General features: G+C 33.2%; 1 protein-coding gene across 3 annotated transcripts in view; it reads left to right on the plus strand.

Annotated features, from left to right (window-relative positions):
• The window catches only part of LOC111048200, a 90,196-nt gene extending 69,350 nt beyond the window's left edge, over nucleotides 1-20,846 (plus strand). For all 3 annotated transcript variants that reach the window (XM_039430386.1, XM_039430387.1, XM_039430388.1), the window contains 3 exons: nucleotides 7,616-7,859; nucleotides 16,462-16,583; nucleotides 18,314-20,846. In XM_039430386.1, the coding sequence (XP_039286320.1) occupies nucleotides 7,616-7,859; nucleotides 16,462-16,583; nucleotides 18,314-20,001 (2,054 nt within the window). In that variant the 3' untranslated portion in view covers nucleotides 20,002-20,846. The remainder of the gene's footprint in view (nucleotides 1-7,615; nucleotides 7,860-16,461; nucleotides 16,584-18,313) is intronic.
• Nucleotides 20,847-21,154: the final 308 nt, after the last annotated feature.

Consider the following 21,154-nt stretch of genomic DNA (forward strand, 5'->3'; position numbering starts at 1 on the left):
TAATATACATCCCTAATCATAGTAAAACTACCACAGAACTATAGTATATTTCTTGAAACCTTGAATGTACCTTGAATGAATATTTTCATGAATCTCTTTTTGAACAATACTTGTTCTTCTTTTTTATACAAAGCTCTAATGGTTCTAGTCTAATAGTTTTATTCGATAAAATACAACATAGGTGATAATGACAAACTATATTGCATTGCTTTATAAGAAGATTACGCCACTTAGATCATTGGTACATCGATCTTTGAAAACTTAGGAAATGAGGAAAATGAAAAAACAAACATGAGTTATTGATGGGTCTATAAATCTAGGTCTATAAATACATGACACAATCCCGTGATGCATTGCAAAATCGCCATTTTGTGGGTTTCTAGTTCACCAATTTTCAAATTTATCAGCTGCTATCATTATAGATTAAACAACATTATGTTTTTGTTATATTGTTCAAGGGATATTGCTTGGTTTTGAATTGTAAAATAAATTGTTCCGACAGAATAATAATATTTAGATTTCACCTAGAAACTGATTTGTTGATTTTTAGATTTGATTGAGAACTATAAACTATTTTTGAGGTTAGCCTTTCGCCCCAATGCCTTATGAATCATAACAAGTTACAAGAATAAGAACAATTTTTAATATTAAAAAATGAATTATTGTTCCATTTATTATTGAAATTTCATTATTAAAAAATCGAAAACCTGTATTTACATATTATCTAAACCAGAATATTGTTTTTAAAAAGCATAATGCATGATTTTGTTATGAGTAGATTGGAATTTCAAATGTACTGCCATAAAAACCCCACATAATGGCCGCTCCATAAGGAGCACGAGTGTCTTGACCTGTATTTATAGACCTTGGTTATTCATGTTACTGTAATTAATTTTTATTCATTTTAGGACTCCATAATGAAAAGCACAGTTAAATATCGTCGATTCCAATTCTTTTGTAAAATTAAAACTGTGTTTTTTTTTGTTAATGTAACATTATGGTTGTAAGATCTAAGGCGGGGTTCACAATAGAGCGATATTTCCCAGACGATATCACCCTCACCCGCGCGATACACACAGACAAATACTTGAAATTTAAAGGGAGGCGATTAAAATGGTTCACACCGGTGCAATTTTCAGCTTCTATTCTGAGTACTGGATGAATCGCGTCGAGTACTGTTTACTGTCTCTATCCTATAGTGAGGTCCACGTTATAATGGCAGTGTTTGATTAGCAATGGTATTGCTATCCTTGTCTATCATTCAACAAAGCGGATAGCGCTATCTCTTTCTCGCTTTGCTCTGTTGCCAGATCGTCTTTCAACAATGTATAATGAATGATTATTAATTAACAAAATATTTCAACTTAATTATGAAATTTTATTATGATATTATTGAAAAGTATATTTTCTTGCTTAATAAAATATAATTGATTATTTTTAACGAGAATGAACTAAAATATTACATTAATAAAACTATCAGCTACCGTCTATAGAAGGCATTGACAACTTTGTTTTCCTATCTTTCTCCACTTCCATTATTACGTGGACCTCACTATAGTAATAAATTGCTTGCGATTTTTTCTAGGTTCATCATAAACTGTCAGCATTCTCTATAAGTAACGTTCATGCTCCTCATTCAACGAATACTGACTTGAGGTCATATTTGTGACTAAACTCACAAACTGTTCAAAATTAATAAATAATGACTCATTGTTCCCCTCCACCTCCACATTCCTAACAATCCGATTCAACGCTTGCTGTATAAAACCCAGTGCGATTTTTACTAAATTAATATAGGTCTAAATTTAGTATAATTTACACGACATGAACACTGCAACAATAATTAAGATCATTGAACTCACAAATCCCGTCCGGTATGCGTAAACAGTAAGACAGTATTAAATTTCAATCACAGTCTCTTTTTTTAAAAACGCGTATTCATTTATGGTCTATTTACATCAGCACATTGAAAAAAAAACGTTAACTATGAATTAAATTGAACTAAATATGAAAAAAACTGCAACCACTCCGTACATAATAATTTGTGTATGTATGTGTGGGTGTGTGTGGAAGATTTTATTTTTATGTTTTTTTTGTTTTCAATAAAATTTCTTAGTTTTCTTTTTTTTTTTTTTTTTTTTTTTTTTTTTTTTTTTTTTTTTTTTTTTTTTTTTTTTTTTTTTTTTTTTTTTTTTTTTTTTTTTTTTTTTTTTTTTTTTTTTTTTTTTTTTTTTTTTTTTTTTTTTTTTTTTTTTTTTTTTTTTTTTTTTTTTTTTTTTTTTTTTTTTTTTTTTTTTTTTTTTTTTTTTTTTTTTTTTTTTTTTTTTTTTTTTTTTTTTTTTTTTTTTTTTTTTTTTTTTTTTTTTTTTTTTTTTTTTTTTTTTTTTTTTTTTTTTTTTTTTTTTTTTTTTTTTTTTTTTTTTTTTTTTTTTTTTTTTTTTTTTTTTTTTTTTTTTTTTTTTTTTTTTTTTTTTTTTTTTTTTTTTTTTTTTTTTTTTTTTTTTTTTTTTTTTTTTTTTTTTTTTTTTTTTTTTTTTTTTTTTTTTTTTTTTTTTTTTTTTTTTTTTTTTTTTTTTTTTTTTTTTTTTTTTTTTTTTTTTTTTTTTTTTTTTTTTTTTTTTTTTTTTTTTTTTTTTTTTTTTTTTTTTTTTTTTTTTTTTTTTTTTTTTTTTTTTTTTTTTTTTTTTTTTTTTTTTTTTTTTTTTTTTTTTTTTTTTTTTTTTTTTTTTTTTTTTTTTTTTTTTTTTTTTTTTTTTTTTTTTTTTTTTTTTTTTTTTTTTTTTTTTTTTTTTTTTTTTTTTTTTTTTTTTTTTTTTTTTTTTTTTTTTTTTTTTTTTTTTTTTTTTTTTTTTTTTTTTTTTTTTTTTTTTTTTTTTTTTTTTTTTTTTTTTTTTTTTTTTTTTTTTTTTTTTTTTTTTTTTTTTTTTTTTTTTTTTTTTTTTTTTTTTTTTTTTTTTTTTTTTTTTTTTTTTTTTTTTTTTTTTTTTTTTTTTTTTTTTTTTTTTTTTTTTTTTTTTTTTTTTTTTTTTTTTTTTTTTTTTTTTTTTTTTTTTTTTACAGTGGCATAATACACGGATCTCAAAGTTAATAAATTACAAATGGGTGCCAGCCTTCTTAGTGCAAATATTCCTGTACTTACTTTTTTACATACTCTTGATACATGCTCTTCCCAATTGAGTTTGTTATCTAGATCTACGCCTAAAAATTTTATGTTATTTAGGTTATTTAGCTTCAGTGTACTTTTTCTTTTGGGATTTCTACAGGTGAAATGTACAAATTTCGTTTTATCATTATTTAATAAAAGGTTCATTTTACTTAAAACGTTTTTTAAAAGCAATATTGTGTCATTACATTTTTCTTCGATTATATCCAAATCTTTGTCGAATATGCTTAAACTAATGTCATCAGCGTACATACAAAATTTAGTACTTTCAATTACATCTTTCGCATATTTTGGTAATCCCCCCAAATAGCAAAGGAACAAAAATGGCCCCAAAACAGATCCCTGCGGAACAGAGTAGTTCATGTACCTTAAACTAGATTTAATATCACTTACTTTATTTTTATCATAATACTTTATATTTACATATTGACTTCGACCCACCAAATATGATTCCATCCAGTTGAGCTCTTTTCCACAAATTCCATAAGTTTCTAGTTTTTTTAATAATATTCTGTGATCTACAGAGTCAAATGCTTTTGTTAAATCTAGGAAGGTGCCAACAATGCTGTACCCTTTGTCCAATTTCTCTAAAATATTTTCAATAAACTCTATCAAGGCAGTCGTTGTAGACCTGTTTTTTCTGTAACCATGTTGTTCCGTGTCTAGTAATTTGTTTGTTTCAAAATAATTAATAAGCTGTATTAGCATACTTTTTTCAAATATTTTTGCTATTGAAGGTTGAATTGCTAAAGGTCTATAATTTAAAGGATCGTAAGGATCTCCTTTTTTGAACACTGGTATCACTTTTGATACTTTTAGTTCATCTGGATACTTACCAAGTATGAGTGACGCGTTAATTACATGTAGCAGAGGCTTAATTAGGAATGATTTAGCTTCTTTTATAATTCTCATGGGAATTTCATCATACCCTGCTGACCACTTTGGTTTAATTGAATCGATGATATTGGACAATGTCTCTTCATCAATTGTTTTGGAGATAAACTTGAAATCTGTGATATGTAGCTCTTTATCATTTATTGGTGTGCCAGATTTGCTTAGATTCGGTACAACATGAGTATCGACCATTTCTACAAAATTAGTGTTAAGCATATTTGCGACATCATAGGGATTATCTATAACTAAATTGTTATTCCTGAGTAAAATATTCTTGCAAACCTTATCATTTTTGTTTTGTGTCTCGGTATTCACTATATGCCAAATTGTTTTATTTACATTTGTTGAATTTTTTAGTTTGGCTTCAATGTGTTTAGTTTTCTTTAATTTAATAGTTTTTCTAAAGCGTTTCTTATGAGCTTTTAAATTTTCCTTCAAATTGATATCACTTTTATTTGTCCTAAATAATCTATTAGCTTGTATGAGATTTTCGTGCTCATTGACAACTTCAACATCAATCCACTTATTTTTAAGTCTCTTCTTCACAATTCTACTTAGAGGAAAATGCCAATTAAAATAATACTTTAGTGAATTGTAAAAATAAGTGAATTTACTCTCAACAGGACTCAAATAAAGATCAGTCCAGTCTATTGTGGCTAGGTCATTCTTAAAACAAGTAATTTGATCATTTTCATACCTCCTAACCATTTTAATAACTCCTTTACTTTTAAGCTTATTATTTACATCTAATATATTGAAAATTTGCCCATCGTGATCCGAGAGTGCCGTAATTAAACACTCCACAAGAATATCCCCTTTGTTAAGACTGGTGATGAAATTATCAATTGCCGATTCACATGAGTCAGTTATTCTAGTGGGTATATCTACGGTATATTTTAATCCATGCATATTTATTACATTGATAAAATCAGTTTTCTTTCTACCCTCCCTCAAAACATCGACATTGAAGTCTCCCCCTATTACTACATTTTTATTAATCTTACAGATCTCTATTAAAAATCGATTAAATTTTTCCAGGAACATCTCAATATTTTCTGATGGAGTTCTATAAAATCCAGCTACAATATATTTCTTGTTATATATTTCTATTTCGATTGTACATGTCTCAAAAATCTTATCTTCATTTATAACATTTATTGTCTTAGTCATGATGTTTCTGCATTCGATTAGTCTATCAGATACTAATATCAATACTCCACCCCCCCTAAAAGACTTCCTTACATACCAACACTTACAATAATATCCTGGTATTTTAATTTTTTGAATTTCATTTTCATTTAATTTATGTTCAGTCACAATAACTATGTCTGGTTTGATTTCCTGTAATGTAATAATTAGTGCATCAATTCGAGACTCCAAATGCTGTATGTTCTGATGGAAGATTACTAACCCATTCTTTAGTTTACAATTCACATTTTTTACTCTATAACTCTTAATTCTAGTTTTCTTGTCTTGATTCAATTTAAAATGTTTTAGGTTGGCAACTCTCCTTTTTGAACTAAATAGTTTAAACTAGATGTACTCATATTCATCATAGCACCAAATTGAGGTGTTTGTCCTAACAATAGCGAGACATTTTCATTCAGCTCAGCAGATACGTTTTCATTACCTTTATCACCTGTAGTTTGCCCATTTGAGTCCACTTCTTCTCTCATGTGTCCTATCGAGTCTAATCTACTCCTATCAATACCCTCGGCCATTCCACAATTTATTATTGGAATATTGGATACAGGCCTACCTGCATAATCAGTGTTATTTTTCATTTCCAAGATATGATTTTTCAACAATTTTACTAATTTTGGTTTACCTTTTTGTTTGTTTAAATGCAAGCCATGCTGCGTATAATCAGTGATGTCAAAATTGTTCAGATCAATGATCTTCGTGTTAGGTATATTTGTAATTTCATCAGCCATCCATGCGTTGAGCTTATTAACATTGATATTCATTAATGGTTTATCATACCTAAATGGGATGGATAATATGACTACTTTAGAGCGTTTAGAAATTTTCCTTATTCTACTTAGGTCTAAGTTTGTAGGCTGCACAGTTTTATTAACCACGTCGTTAGTACCTGCTAAAATTACCACTCTGTCATTTACATTGTAGTCTTTTGTGAGCATGTCAATATCCCGCGTCACTTCGTTAAAAGTACCTCCTGGTTTCGATATAACCGTTGCCTCAAACCCACTTTCTTTCACCTGCTCATTCAACTCCCATCCAATGTCCCTCCCATGACTGTCAGACAGCACTAAAACCTTATTTACAATTTTCTTCTTATTTTTCACTGTTGACTTTTTTCTGTTATTATACGTAGCCCTTTTATCTCGTTTCTCATTCCTATTTACTGTGTATTGAGATTTATTTCCTAGATCTGACAAAATATCAAAATAATTAGCGGTATCAATTGAAACATTATTAATATTATCTAATGATTTCCCAATCCGTTGAGTATCACCAGGAGAATAAAAGTTTCTGAGATCCGCAAGTTCAGCCTCTAAAGTATCATTCTTATCTCTTAAGAAACTATTATCTGCATTGAGTACTTCAATTGTTGTTTTCATTTTAGTTACAGTAGAATTTAGTTCGTTAATTTCGTGATACAAATAATCTCTTGCTTCAAGTTTGAATTCAAGTTCAAATATTTGAGATTTAAGGGAAATTATCTCTATGTCCTTATCTCTCACTTCCTCGAATCCTAGGAAATCACTGTCAAGCTCATTTGAAGATAGGCTAGTGGAAAGCAGCATATCACCAGCCGTATCAACGTCACTATTCATATTATTGGTAGTAAACTAATAGTTATAAGGGTTTTACTGCTGATTAATGTCTTTTCAAATGACTTTATTTTTATAATAATTAATAAATAATTATAATATTATAGTACCGCTTAGTCAAGCTTGCAGAGATATGTCAGTGTCAGTTGAGTGTTATCTAGAAAAATATAAACTGTTGCAAAGTCATTCTAGAACTGTCAAAAACAGCTGTTTCGTAGCTAACGGGTTACGATAACTCGGTTTCCCGCTCAAAAATCTTTTTTAGGTTACCGGCTTCTGAAGCTAAACATTATAAATTCGGAATCGATTTCACAACAAAAATTAACTGCTCACTCGAATAAGAACACTTGGCAACTTATTTCAAAACACTAATATGAGGCGAAATATACTTTCTTGATAAATTAAAACTTGTTTAAAAATGAGCTATAGCGAAGATCAAAGTAACCAGGCAAATCAGTACTGCCAACCTCTAATACTGTAATACTCAGTACTGCCAAATTGATAATGATGAACTAGAAACATCAATAGCAGGATTACTTAATATGTATTGAACTATAATATACGTTTTTGTTCAATTTTGATCAAGTGGTGCACAATCAAGTCCTGCTTTTCAATAGGCTAGTACCTTAGCCTAAGGCTTGACAAGGCCATTTTACAAAATTTAATGAGAGCCCTTCAATTAAGAATTAGAACCCATTAAGAATTAGAACCTCACCTAAGCATGATAGATGGGTTTGTTTGAAGAAGAGTGCTTGATTTTCAGACGGCAGACTGCGTTACAAACTGCCTCGAAGCTTGCTGCCGTCGCCAAAGTCGTTCAAGATGGTGGCGAGATGCGTGGAGGATGTGCGCAGTCTGCTGGCCGAGCTGGCACATAGCGGCACTCCTCTGCTGCGCAACCTCAGAGCCATCCTTGCCGCCACCGAACCACTCGAGGCCAAAATAGAGACCGCCAACGCCGCTCTCAGGAAAAAGATGTACAACGAGTGGCTCAATTTCATCAACAGGTACTTTAATAATATAATGGTAATTGACCGAGCGTAGTGAGGTCTAGGTTTTAACTCGATCGAATATGATTTTTTCGAACAATGATATTTTGGCGATGTAATTTCCTCATAGCTTAGTATAAAGACAATGTAATTTTCAACTATTCTTTACTTTCCCATATGCCTTCACTCTGCTCTTTCTCTTCCCTTCCTCACTCACTTTTGCTCTTCCCTATTTCTTAATAATATCCCATTATTATTTTCTTCTACTGCTAAGCATTGAACACTCGGCCTCTGCGCTCAGGTTCCTCGAACCTTGCAGGGACTTCGCGTTTTTAATCTAGTTATGTATAATCCTATTTAATGGTATTTCTTTTTTCATTTTATATTTTATTTTACTTTTTTCTTTTATAACCATTTTTGTCATTGTAATTATGTTTTTTGGGACAAATAAAGATTTGATTTGTCTATGTATGTATTTTTTGAATACATGTACTAGTCCAGGCAATGAATGCTCAATAAAGGGTATAGAAGGAAAAGTTTGGAAGACAATTTTTGACCCTTTGGATGGAAACTTTTGATATGTTATCCTTCTAACTACTTCCAACAAAGCCAAGTCAAAGTATTTTTTGTGTATGGGAATGTGGGCTTCAGTACACTCAACAATAAATTTTCCATTTTTCGACCGAATTTGACTTATGATGCATGGTTTCAAACCGCCTTGACGAGCCGAGAAGAATGATGTGTAGTACGATGAGATCCGAGCATTGTGTCAAAAGTTATAAGTGCTTCAAATTTTGATCCTCGAGATGTCCTTATGCGCGCCTCTCCACTAGAAAATACTGAAATGTAGTGCATCTTACGAGTGATTCTCATAGAACATAATCTCATGAACTTATATAATCGAGCGAAATATCACTGTAAGGACAATTTAGTTGATGATGATGGTTGAAGCTAAAAATTAGGTGTTTTTCGCAATACAAGGAGCATTGATGTCAGGTGTACCTGGAAATCTATATGAAATAGAGCGTTCTACCTGGTATCAGATTGTAGAGCACAAAATTACACCTAGAGGGATTTTGAATTATACTTCTAAATGGTAACAATCGGAAGATATTGTTGATCAAAAACTAAAATTCATCAAAGTTGATCTTTTGAAATTTCAATCATTTTTGAAAAATTATAACTGTAGCCTACTTATTGGACGTAGATAATTCCGAAGGATCTCATTTTATTCAAAATTTTATAATCTAAAAAAAGGCGAGAGCAAATTTTTCTGTCTTATTAGGCTACTGGATTTGGCGGAAATAGCTGAAAACTGGAAAATGAACCGAAAATACGAGATTTTTGGGCCACTCTGTATTTTGCACAAAGAAATGTTTCATGAAAAAATTGGTTCTGGACTCTCATGTATCCAAATATTATATTAAACTAGTAGTTCTGTGAACAGTAGACCTCGCGCTCAGTAAGTTACATTGACCTGTTGTTATGTTTTCTCAAAAATTAATAAATAATTTATCAATTTAAAAGGTCTAGAAAAAATCCTAAATAAACATAGATCTTTCTGTCCTATCGTACCGTGACGTATCGAGTGTGAGCGCTGTTATCAGGTCTGGCTACAACAGATGGAAACAACGTATGTAAACATACTGTCTACAACGTTGATGGAAAGATACATTTTCAAGATGTTCGATGTTTTTGAACGGGTAGTATTATTGACCGAGCGAAGTGAGGTCTAAGATTCCAGTCTACGGTTTGGCATTTCTCTTAATGTTTAAATGTTTATATGTTGCGCATTTACGTCGAAACGCGGTAATAGATTTTCATGAAATTTGACAGGTATGTTCCTTTTTAAATTGCGCGTCGACGTATATACAAGTTCTTAGAAATTTCGCATTTGAAGGATAATATAAAAAGAAAAATCTGGTGTGGCGCACTCACACAACTTTCCTTGCCGTTATGAAAATTGATTACCTGACGCTAGTGTTCCCGCGCATCTAAAGTCTATTAATTCAAAGATCTGAGCCAGCTGGTGTCAGGACAATAACGCTGGAGACAAACAATGTCTGCTATCTCTTCATAGTGAATGATTTCATAGAATCAACTGTTGCCAACACTTTGAAATTGAAATAATCACATTTTATCGAATTTCGAGCTTATTTTCAATTTTAGGTGAAAATGTTACTGATCATTAATTGTAGAGATTTTCATGCTCAATCTTTTCCACCTAAAATTTTCTGTTTAAATTGTATCTGAAGCCTGATAATTGGGAATCTAAAATCAAACTTTGCATAGATGGGGCGATGCTCCTGAAATTTTTACAGATATGGGACTTGTGGCAATCGATAGAGCTTATCAATGAATCTTTTAGGTATGAATTTGATCAAAATCGTTGGAGCCGTTTTCGAGAAAATCGCGAAAAACCCTGTTTTTGACAACATTTTCTCCATTTTAGCCGCCATCTTGAATTGCATTTGATCTAAATTGTTCGTGTCGGATCCTTATAGTGAAAGGACCTTAAGTTCCAGATGTTTCAACTTGAATTTGCGGAGAGTTTCAAGAGAATTGTGGATAGAGGACGAGCGGCAGGAGTTCATAGGGAAGGAACTGAAAATGATAATATTGTATCTAGTAAATAGGAAAGTGTTGTCTGCCAGGGATATAAGAATGGTTTTTCTAAAACAAGTCTAGTAATGAAAACTCTACTATTAAGTTGTTAGGCTACAATGTAGCAGGGTTAAAAGGTAAGATACATGATTATGATTTTATTAATTTTCTCAAGAGCTATGATATTTTATGTTTGTGTGAAACTTTTGTAGAACAATCTGATATTGAAGCTATTAGGAATGTACTTTCTGAATAGGATATGCGTTTTGTGCCGGCCGTAAGAGCGAGTGTTAGAGGTAGAGCTAGTGGGGGAACATTGCTGGGGTACAATAGAAAACGATTGCACAACAGGGCGAGGTTTGAGGTATTAGGGGATACGAGCTGTCTCTCTGTCAACTTTGATGAAGTGCAAGCATGTGTGGTGCCAGTATATTTAAATTGTAATCAGGATAGATGGGATGGGGATTTGTTGAAATTGTGGGGATTGTTGGAGGATCATGCAGTGGATAAAAATGTCATTCTCCTAGGTGATTTTAATTGTAGAATAGGCAATAGTCAAATTATTCCTGATGAATTAACAGGCCCTGGAGTTAGGGTTAACAGCAGTAGGGAATCAAAAGATTTTACAGTGAATAGAAGAGGTAGGACAGTTTTAGAGCTTTGTGAACGACATGATCTTTTGTTAGTGGAATGGGGGCATCTGTAATTGATCTTTGTTGTGTATCTGGGAAACTTTTAAATTTAATAAATGATTTCAAAGTAGATTCAGTTATATTTTCAGACCATTTCCCTATTGAGTTAGAAATTGTTAGTTGTGAGCTACGTGAAGATGAAACCCTCCTGGCGCCTCTACCTAGATATAGGTGGGTAGAGAGTGAAAAGAAAGCTTATGAAAGGCGAATAAGAAGCAAATTAGAGAATTCAGTCATCGATGATAATAATTCTGAAGTAGGTACTGTACAAGTTATGAACGTGATAAAGGAATGTATGAATGGAATGAATCATGAGAGTTGTATGAATGGAAAATTTAAACAAGTTTGGTATGATTGGGAGTGTGAAAGAGCAAGAATACGTAGTTTTAAGAATCTTAATTTATTTAGAAGAACCAATGCTATTTGTGTGAAAGATGCGTATTTAAATGCTAAGAATGATTATAAGAACCTGTGTCGCAATAAGAAGAAGATGTATTATCAGGATATGTGCAATAAGCTGGCGAACATTAGGGACTCTAAAACGTTTTGGGACACAGTAAAAATCTTTAAAATCGATAAGAGAGTAATGAATAAGACAATAAGTGCACAGAACTGGATTGAACATTTCGAGAATCTTTTCACTCCAAATAAAACCGCATGTCTATAGATTATGTAGTTCCGTTTAGAAGAGATGAGATTCTGGATGGTTTGATAGACATGTCGGAAATTAAAGGAGCATTTAAAAGATTGAAAGATAACAAGGCGCCAGGAACAGATGGTATCCCAATAGAGTTTTTCAAAAATATGCCGGATGAATTAACGGAGAAAGTTTGTCGTTTATTTGATCACATATTGCAGAATGCGGATGTACCGGCAAACTTCAGAGAGGCTGTAATATTCCCTATTCATAAAAAACTGACACTTCAGAGGTTCAAAATTATAGGGGGATATCATTTGTTAATGCTTTTGCGAAGTGGTTTGCTACAATTTTACTGGCTAGACTAGAAAAATGGATCAGTTAAATGATATTTTGTGTGAATACCAGGCTGGTTTTAGAAGGGGTTATTCTACATTCGATAATGTTTTCAATCTCTCTAGCATAATTAGTTTAAAATTGAGGAGGAGGGATGGGAAGGTATATTGTTTCTTCGTGGATTTAAGGGCCGCGTTTGATAAGGTGGATCGAAATGCCCTTATCCATAAACTGTATGATTTGGGTGTGTCCAATCAGTTTATAAGTATAATTCAGCAATTGTACAAGTCTACAAAAGCTAGTAGTACAAAATGTAGTACCGGTACGAAAATGACTAGTTATTTTGAGACACTTAGCGGTTTAAAGCAAGGATGCGTTTATCCCCACTTCTGTTTTCTTTGTTTATAAACGATTTATGTGATAATATGGTGGAGGGAGTGTGGTTAGACGAGCTTAATGTGAAGGCCCTGCTGTACGCCGACGACCTAGTACTATTCGCCACAACGCCAAAAGCTTTACAAAGGATGATAGATAATTTGAGCGAATATTGCGATAGATGGGGATTAGAGATCAATACTGAGAAGTCTAAAATTATGGTATTCAGGAGAGGGGGTCGCTTGGCTAGTCATGAGAAATGGTTTTTGAATGGGAATAGTATTGATGTGGTTAATAGGTATAAGTACCTGGGTGTCATACTCACGCCGAAGCTGTCGTTTTCAGAGCATGTGAAAGAACGTGTATCTGTTGCTAAGTTCACAATTAATGGAGTCTGGAGACGTTTTATTGTAAAAAATGAGATTGGAATGAAAGCGAAATGGAAGGTGTATGAAGCTGTAATGAAGGCGGTGGCGGTGTATTGTGCACAGGTATGGGGATACAGGAATTGTGACGTGCTGGAATCGTTACCTAGATTTTTCGCGAAAAAGATGCTATCATTGCCGCAATCAACACCCAACTATATATTGCAGATTGAACTTGACATGGAACCAGCATTTCTAAAAGTTTTTAGGATGCATGTTGAATATATGTTCAAGGCACTAAATATGGCTGGAAATAGATTGCCGAGGAAACTGGCTGAAAGAATAATAGAGCATAAGACTTCTTGGTTTAAGGAATGGATGAGTTTGGATGTGAAGTATGGATGTAGGTTGGCAGGATGTGTGATTGATAATAGGATTGAATGGAAGCGTGAGTTCGAATGTATGTATGAGAAAATGAAAGAGGAAAATGTTATTTGTAGTTTTCAAAGTGCGGCTTCGGCACAGTTTCATGATACTTATATCCTATTGGAGTGGGTATCATCTTCAAGGCACGTGGAGCTCTTTTAGATTTAAATTTTGGGCGCGGGAGGGAAGAATCTCAATGGCTCTGCTCTATGTGTAATTTGAGGCAAAGAGAAGACATAAAGCATTTCCTAGGAGTATGTCCTGTTTTAGTGGGGTTACGTAAAATGTTTCTGGGGAAGAATGTATTAAATGATATAGAGATGATGGAGTGGTTAAATGGAAAAGAGTGGAGTCTCTTAGCGCGATATGTGGAAAGGGCAGTTAGTATTAGAAATGAAATGATTAGGGAGTTTAATTATTAAATATAAAAAGGAAAATTACTGAGGCATTATAGTAGTATTTATTTCATTTTGTTCAGCTTTATTGATTTATTTGTTCTTTATGTAGCAGGTTCTTTATTTTTTTATTATTTTTTTATTTTTTTTTCTTTATTTGGTTTCCAATGATAATTGTTTTCACAAAATTTCGAATTTCTTTTGTTTTTGTAGAATAGGCCTACCAACTCTGGCAGACAACCTTTATGGTTATGTCAAGTTTTTTGTCTCATGTTTTTTATTTAGCACAATCATTATCTTAATTATATAATTTTTAATTGTTTATTTTGTAACATGATTGTAGTCTTATTATTTTTATTTATATTGAATAAAGGCATTTTCTATCTATCTATCTATCTACCTTAAGTTCCAAATTTCAAGTCATTCCGTTGATTGGGAGATGAGATATCGTGTACACAGACGCACATACACTCATACACACACACACACACACACACACACACACACACACACACACACACACACACACACACACACACACACACACACACACACACACACACACACACACATACAGACCAATACCCAAAAACCACTTTTTTGGACTCAGAGGACCTTGAAACGTATAGAAATTTTGAAATTGGGGTACCTTATTTTTTTTCCGAAAGCAATACTTTCCTTACCTATGGTAATAGGGCAAGGAAAGTAAAAAGGAGCCTCCTTCATACGTCAATATTAGAGTAAAAATCAGACTAGAGAGAGACTAGAGAGTAAAAATCAGAATTATTCATCATAAATCAGCAGCTGTCGAGTTGATTATAAATTGCATGCCATGACGCATGCAATTCAATATCTCAATGTAACTTGGTAAAAAATCAAGAGCTGTGTAGACTATAGGTCTAAATTGCATGCCTCATTGAATTCAATTTTTATGCACTATTAAATAGGATGCAAAGAACTTATAACAGCTTGTCTGGGCGCCTAGATGTCTTCTGGTTTTCTCGCGCTAAATTTTGGAAAGCGTTATAATATTATGATAATTAAATCTTGTGTAAGCATGATCTGATCAAATAAATAGTTGGTGTATCAGTGTGGATGTGCTTATGGTTTGGGACGTCGTTCAGTTATAAATGTTATCTATTCTATTGATAAAATTTTTGTTCATTATTTGTTATTATATTCTTTAATTTTTATAAATTTTGAATTCCCAATTTGTTTTATTTTTACTTTTTTCATAAGTATTTGAAGTCTTTGTATTTTTCATTTTTGAATTAGGTGGTATTCTTGTTGTTTGTAGGCCTATTATTTATTATTGCATAAGTTCGTATTATTATTTTCATTTCTATCTGTACAATTTTTTTTTTGTTAAGGAGACATATCTGGGGAAATCCGTTGTCTCCATTGTGAAAAAATAAATGAACTATTGATTGTATGCAATTAATAACTAAAATAACTCTCTGCTTTGAATAAATTTCTCTGCTTTGAACTTGGGCTGACCTGATGCCAGTATGTCTTGAAGGAGATTAGCTTTTGATGTTAGTATTTTTGATACACCAACCATTAGCCGTTTTCACACCGATATCTCGCCGACACGACATACAGATAGGATTTACTCTGATGGACAGTATAAGAGGAGGCTGCGGTTTATAACTGCGCGAGGTCTACTGTTCACAGAACTACTAGTAGTCCACTAAACAGCTGATTTATGATAAATAATTCTATAGTCTGATTTTTACTCTAATATTGGAGGAGGCTCCTTTTTCTTTTTATATTATCCTTGAAATGCAAAATTTCCAAAAACCTTGTATATACGTCGACGCGCAATTTAAAAAGGAACATACCTTTCAAATTTCATTTAAATCTATTGCCGCGTTTCGCCGTAAATGAGCAACATATAAACATTTGAACATTCAAACATTTAAACATTAAGAGAAATGCCAAACCGTCGACTTGAATCTTAGACCTCACTTCGCTCGGTCAATAATCAAAACTACAATACTAGTAGTTCTGTGAACAGTAGACTTCACGCAGTATTCTCATTCACAAGTACCTCATTGAAACTATAGACCTTATGGAAATACAGCAATAGACTGGCTTCTCCACACATCTGTGTAATCACTTGTCAGCTGATTTATGAGTAATTCTATAGTTTGATTTTTACTCTAATATTGGCGTATAAAGGAGGTTCCTTTTTCATTTTATATTTTCCTTCAAATGCAAAATTTCAAAAAACCTTGTGTATACATCGACGCGCAGTTGAAAAAAGAAAATTTCTGCCAAATCTCATCGAATTCTATCAACGCGTTTGGCTGTAATCGCGTTACATACAGACAGACAAAAGAAAATCCGTGTTGAAACACAGACCTCACTAAGTTCGGTCAATAAATTGGCAAGCACCAATGTATATTATAGTGACTGGACTATAGTGCTAACGGGGCTAACCTGTACAAGGCTTTAATTCAAATGTTTTTTCCTGAAATGTTGCATTTGAAGGATAAGGGAAATCATTATATTCCACAAACTATGGTGAAGATGCGTTTTTTCAAGTTGAATTCAATTATTTAGGGGGACGGATGAATCGTTGATCGATACTGTCAATGATAATTTATTGACGATATAGCCATTTAATTTTCTCTCTACTTGAAGCTATACCAATTTTTCGATTTTTTAGTCTGTTGATGAAATAATTGATTCAATTTATTTATTAATTTACAATAAAATAATTCAACAATTGTGGTTTATCAAGTTGATTGTGTTTTTGTTACTGATTGCACATTCTCGCCTTTTCAGGCCGGTGGACTTTGTTGACCCTGGTGCCAACTATTGGTCACGGAAGGAGTTGAAGGATAAGGAAGAGAAAACAAAGGACGAAAATAATGATTCTGTTGATAACATTGACAGTATATTAACAGGTGATTCAAGATGAATATATTGTTTATCTGAATATTTTATAGTATTTTAATTCGACTATAGTGAGGTCCACGTTATAATGGCAGTGTTTGATTAGCAATGGTATTGCTATCCTTGTTGTCCTTGTCTATCATCCAACAAAGCGGATAGCGCTATCTCTTTCTCGCTTTGCTCTGTTGCCAGATCGTCTTTTAACAATGTAGAACGAATAATTAATTAACAAAATATTTCATCTTAATTATGACAAATTATTATGAAATGTCTACATTATAATTTAATTATAATGTCTATATAAGGCATTGACAAGACAGAGGGTCGGCAACGGATCTATCTTTCTCCACTGCCATTATAACGTGGACCTCACTATAGTAAGCGTTCCCTTTGGCTCAACTCACACTTACGCGACTCAGGTCGAGAAGAGACTCGTCTCTAGTCGAGAGCATGTGTTTTCAAATAGTGTCATCGGGGAGACTAGAATAGACTGGTCTGAGTGTCACCATTTGGAAACACATGCTCTCGACTAGAGACGAGTCTCTTCTCGACCTGAGTCACGGAAGTGTGAGTTGAGCCTTTCACTATGCGTGCCAGCTATTATTTTAACATTCGAAACCGGGAAATAAAATCACAAAAAGTTCTATCTTTATTGAAACATTGATAATGTTGAATTGAAAAGTATGTAAAAGAAGAGAGAGGGAACTTTGCAATCTAAGTCTCGAAAATAAATTAGCCACATTGTCTGTTTGCTGAGGATGTCCAAGGCTTTTGCCTGGCAAATTGGAGGGAGGGAAGATTATAAGAGATGAATTGACCTAAATATTTGAGAGGGTTTTCAACCACCGAAGTTATTTTAGAACGTATAAATAGCTAATAGTTAGCATAACTAGCCTTAAGGGAACACCCTTCTAATGGGAGAATCAACGCATGGGATTCTCCATGGATTCTTAGGTAAGCATAACTATAGAGAAACAATAGCTTGAGTAGATATCCCATGGTATAGGGCGTTTATATCGCAACTTTAATTATTATCTATTAACAACAATAATCTATAGTAATCGGCTTGAGATAACAGTAAAAGTTGCGACATGAATGCCCTATACCATGGGATATCTACTTACGCTATTGTTTCTCTATGGCATAACGCTTACCTAATTTGCGCGATTAATATACACTTCCATCAGACAGTTCTTTTTTAAAGATTAATACTCTCCCAAGGACCATCGACATATTCTCAAGAACATTCTCAGTCAAGCACGTTTTTGATAGTCAGGTAACCATTATCAAGAACCAATCGCATTGATTTTAGTTGCTGGTAAAAAGATTAATTCCCAAAGCCTGCTTCATTCTTCACAACATTTTTTCATATTTGCTTATAAATACGCCTCTAGATACAAATGGAAATTAATGAGAAATTGCTTTTGTTCAAATGCTAATGAATAAATAATTATTATCAAACTAAAATCCAAAGTTGAATGCTGTAAATGTTTACATCATTAAACTTTTAAATGTTTTGTAAAATTGTAAATGTTTACAGCATTTAACTCTGGATTTTCGTTTGATAATGATTACAGCCCTGAATTTTTTGCATGATATCAACTCATTTCTCTCATTTGATGGTATTTTCTTCTTATTAATGTATATATGTTTGTGGCTTTTCTTGGCAGAGAGATCCTTGTTGCAGAGAGATGTACTTTTAAGAACTGACTGTTAATATCTGTTCATTTTGGTTTCACAGTTGACAAACGAGAACGTCGGAGTGTACGAGAGAATCAAAAGTACCTTTACGACGAATTGGAACAACATCTGGGTCCGGAAGAGGATGGCGGAGACTATGAGCCAGCGGAGGAAGGGGAAGACTCAGAAGATGAATGGGTTGCCACACCGTCAAAAAAGAAAAAGAAACAGCAAAACGTCTCCCAGCGAAAGATAAAAAAGCTTCAAACATTGACACAAAAACTTCAAGACAAGAGCGAAGATGATAAGTCAAATAGGACAGGAGTAGCTCAGAATATTCAAGTGCCTAAAATTCCTACAGGAAACACAAATGTCAGTACCGCTTCTTCACTTAGTAGTGAAGTGATAGTCATTAAGGATGAACCACAAGAACCTAGTTCATCGAATAATTTACAAGGTTCAGTCCAACCTAAAAGTGTTTCTTCTCAAAGACCACCACCCCCTCCACCAGCCATACCTCTTCAACAGTATGTGCAAAATTTCAATTTAAAAAAGGAGGCAACCGAAAGTGGGTTTCCCAACTTTCCAGTGAATGTAAAGAGTGAGCCTGTTCAAGACACTAAGTTGAAGTTGAAGAATAATTTGCAGTCTGACATCATCAACCTTTTGAGTGACGAGGAAGATGTTGACGATGTAGTGCCTGTGGTGGAGGATGTGAAACCAGTCATCAAAACTATTGAATGTTTCATGAAGTTTGGGCCGAGAGAAAAAGGAGCACAGCAGAACCCTACACAAGCACAAACCCTTCAACAACTGAGCATGATGCAGGCTCAGTTCGAACAGGAGACACTTAATGGCCTTCAAACACCTCCACAGCAAGTGATGCCTCAGGCTCCAATGGTGTTTCAACAGAGGGCTAATATTGTACATCCTCCCCAACAAATGGCGCAATTTGCCAGTAGTAATACACCTCTACCGCCAACCAATCGGCTGACTCAACCAATCGGTGTGCAGCAGTTTGCTGCAGCAGCAACAACAGTGAAGCAAGAGCCTGGCACCGTGCCGCCTGCTCCCAGTCAAGCCATATTCAACAGTCCCACGCCGCAACAGCAGAGTCCGCGCATGATGCAAAGTCCGCCAATGATGAGAGGCTCGCCGCAGCTTCGGGGGTCACCTTCGCCACGCGCACGTATGATGACATCTCCTAGAATGGTGACGTCACCAAGAATGGTGTCCTCGCCCAGAATGATGACGTCACCGACAAACAGATCTCCGATGTTGCAGCGGGGCGGAAGGGCGCCGATGCCCACCATGGGACGTGGTTCGCCGCAGAACATGCGACAACGATCCCCGCAAACGTTTCCTCAACGTGGCAACATCACCTCACCTCACTTCAACTCGTCCCCGCAACGAAACAACCAAGTCCGGCGGAATCTCAACTTCAACTCGAATAGTCGACCCCAGCCCTCCACCCAGCAACAATCAATGCCGGCAGCGGCCAACAGCAGCAATCGGCCGAAAGAGCGGCTGCACATCATCAATGCAGCTGAAGTGGTCGGCAAAAACACCAAGACCGTTGAAGGCAAACTGGTGGTTTCCCTCAACGACGATGGCAACTACGGCTACTTTGCTGTGCTATCTGATGGTGGCAAAGTCACAGTCAGCATGAAGCAGATCAACGAATTGCGATCCAAGTGTAACGGCTCCTTGCCTGATAAAGTTGGTATGGCAATGGTTATCACAGATTAGAGACGCTACCCCGCTATAGTGGAAAAACGACTGACCAAAATTAACTAATAATAAATTATTTTTATTCACCATGGATTCTATTATCGGAATAGAATTGTAAATAGAACTCATAAAAACTTTAAACCCACTAGTGTTATAATGTTGAGTTGGTTTGAAAAAATAGAACTTATCTATTTTATCAAACACGGCTGATCTCTTTGAATCCTCTGAAACGTGATTCGTTAATCATGGATGGAATAACCTTCCACATCATTCAGTTTTATTATTATTTGATGATTTGTTTATATTATTTTGTTAATTCATTTTCTCAATGTTGATTAGGTGGTTTCCTCGTTCAAAACTCGAGTATTGTACCGTAAATTTACTCGAGTATGCATAATCTTGTAATACTTTTCACTTTTCTAACGTGACTTACGTGTAAATGTAAATATTAAAATTGAAACTACTATAAAAGGCAATTTGATAAACATCAACGTTAGGATTTATAGCAGTATTCTGTAGCCTGAGAATTTGATTTGTTCATTCTATGAATGACAATCATCGACACTATTATTATGTGATAGTTCCTTTTTGTATTATCTACTAATCGTGATTTTGTGAATTTTTCTTCCAAGATTTCGACATGGTGTTTTTTCTATTTGTTTTTTAATTGTAATGACATTTGATTTATTTTAGTTACCTCTTAGAAGTTATTTTTTTGCAATAATAATTTTCTTCCAGACAAATGCATATATTTTATTGTATAAACAAGAAGAATGAGAATAGTATTATTTTCGTCAAGTTTCATTATATCCCAGTGATGATGTTCTCTAAGTTTGTATTATAATATGAACGTTATAATTATATGAAAAGTAATTTTTCTTTTTGAAAACAGTTTCATTTTTCCCCTTCCTGTCCTTTTATTATTCTCAATTTAGTGGTTTTTCAGTGTTCCAAAAAATGGCAAAACAATGAAGATACGATATCAATTGTGATTTTTTTAAATTATGTAATAAACTTGATGGTCGATTGAATACAAACTTGAATATAGTGGCTAGCAAGTACCTAGTTCTAGCTTGTGCAAAAATTCAGTTGAATAGCCATGTATTAGTTCTACACCTTTTCCAATTGTATTTGAGAAAGTATCAATTGTATTTGAGAATAGTCACTTGTA

This window comes from Nilaparvata lugens, chromosome 6 (genome assembly GCF_014356525.2).
Source record: "Nilaparvata lugens isolate BPH chromosome 6, ASM1435652v1, whole genome shotgun sequence".
NCBI lineage: Eukaryota > Metazoa > Arthropoda > Insecta > Hemiptera > Delphacidae > Nilaparvata > Nilaparvata lugens.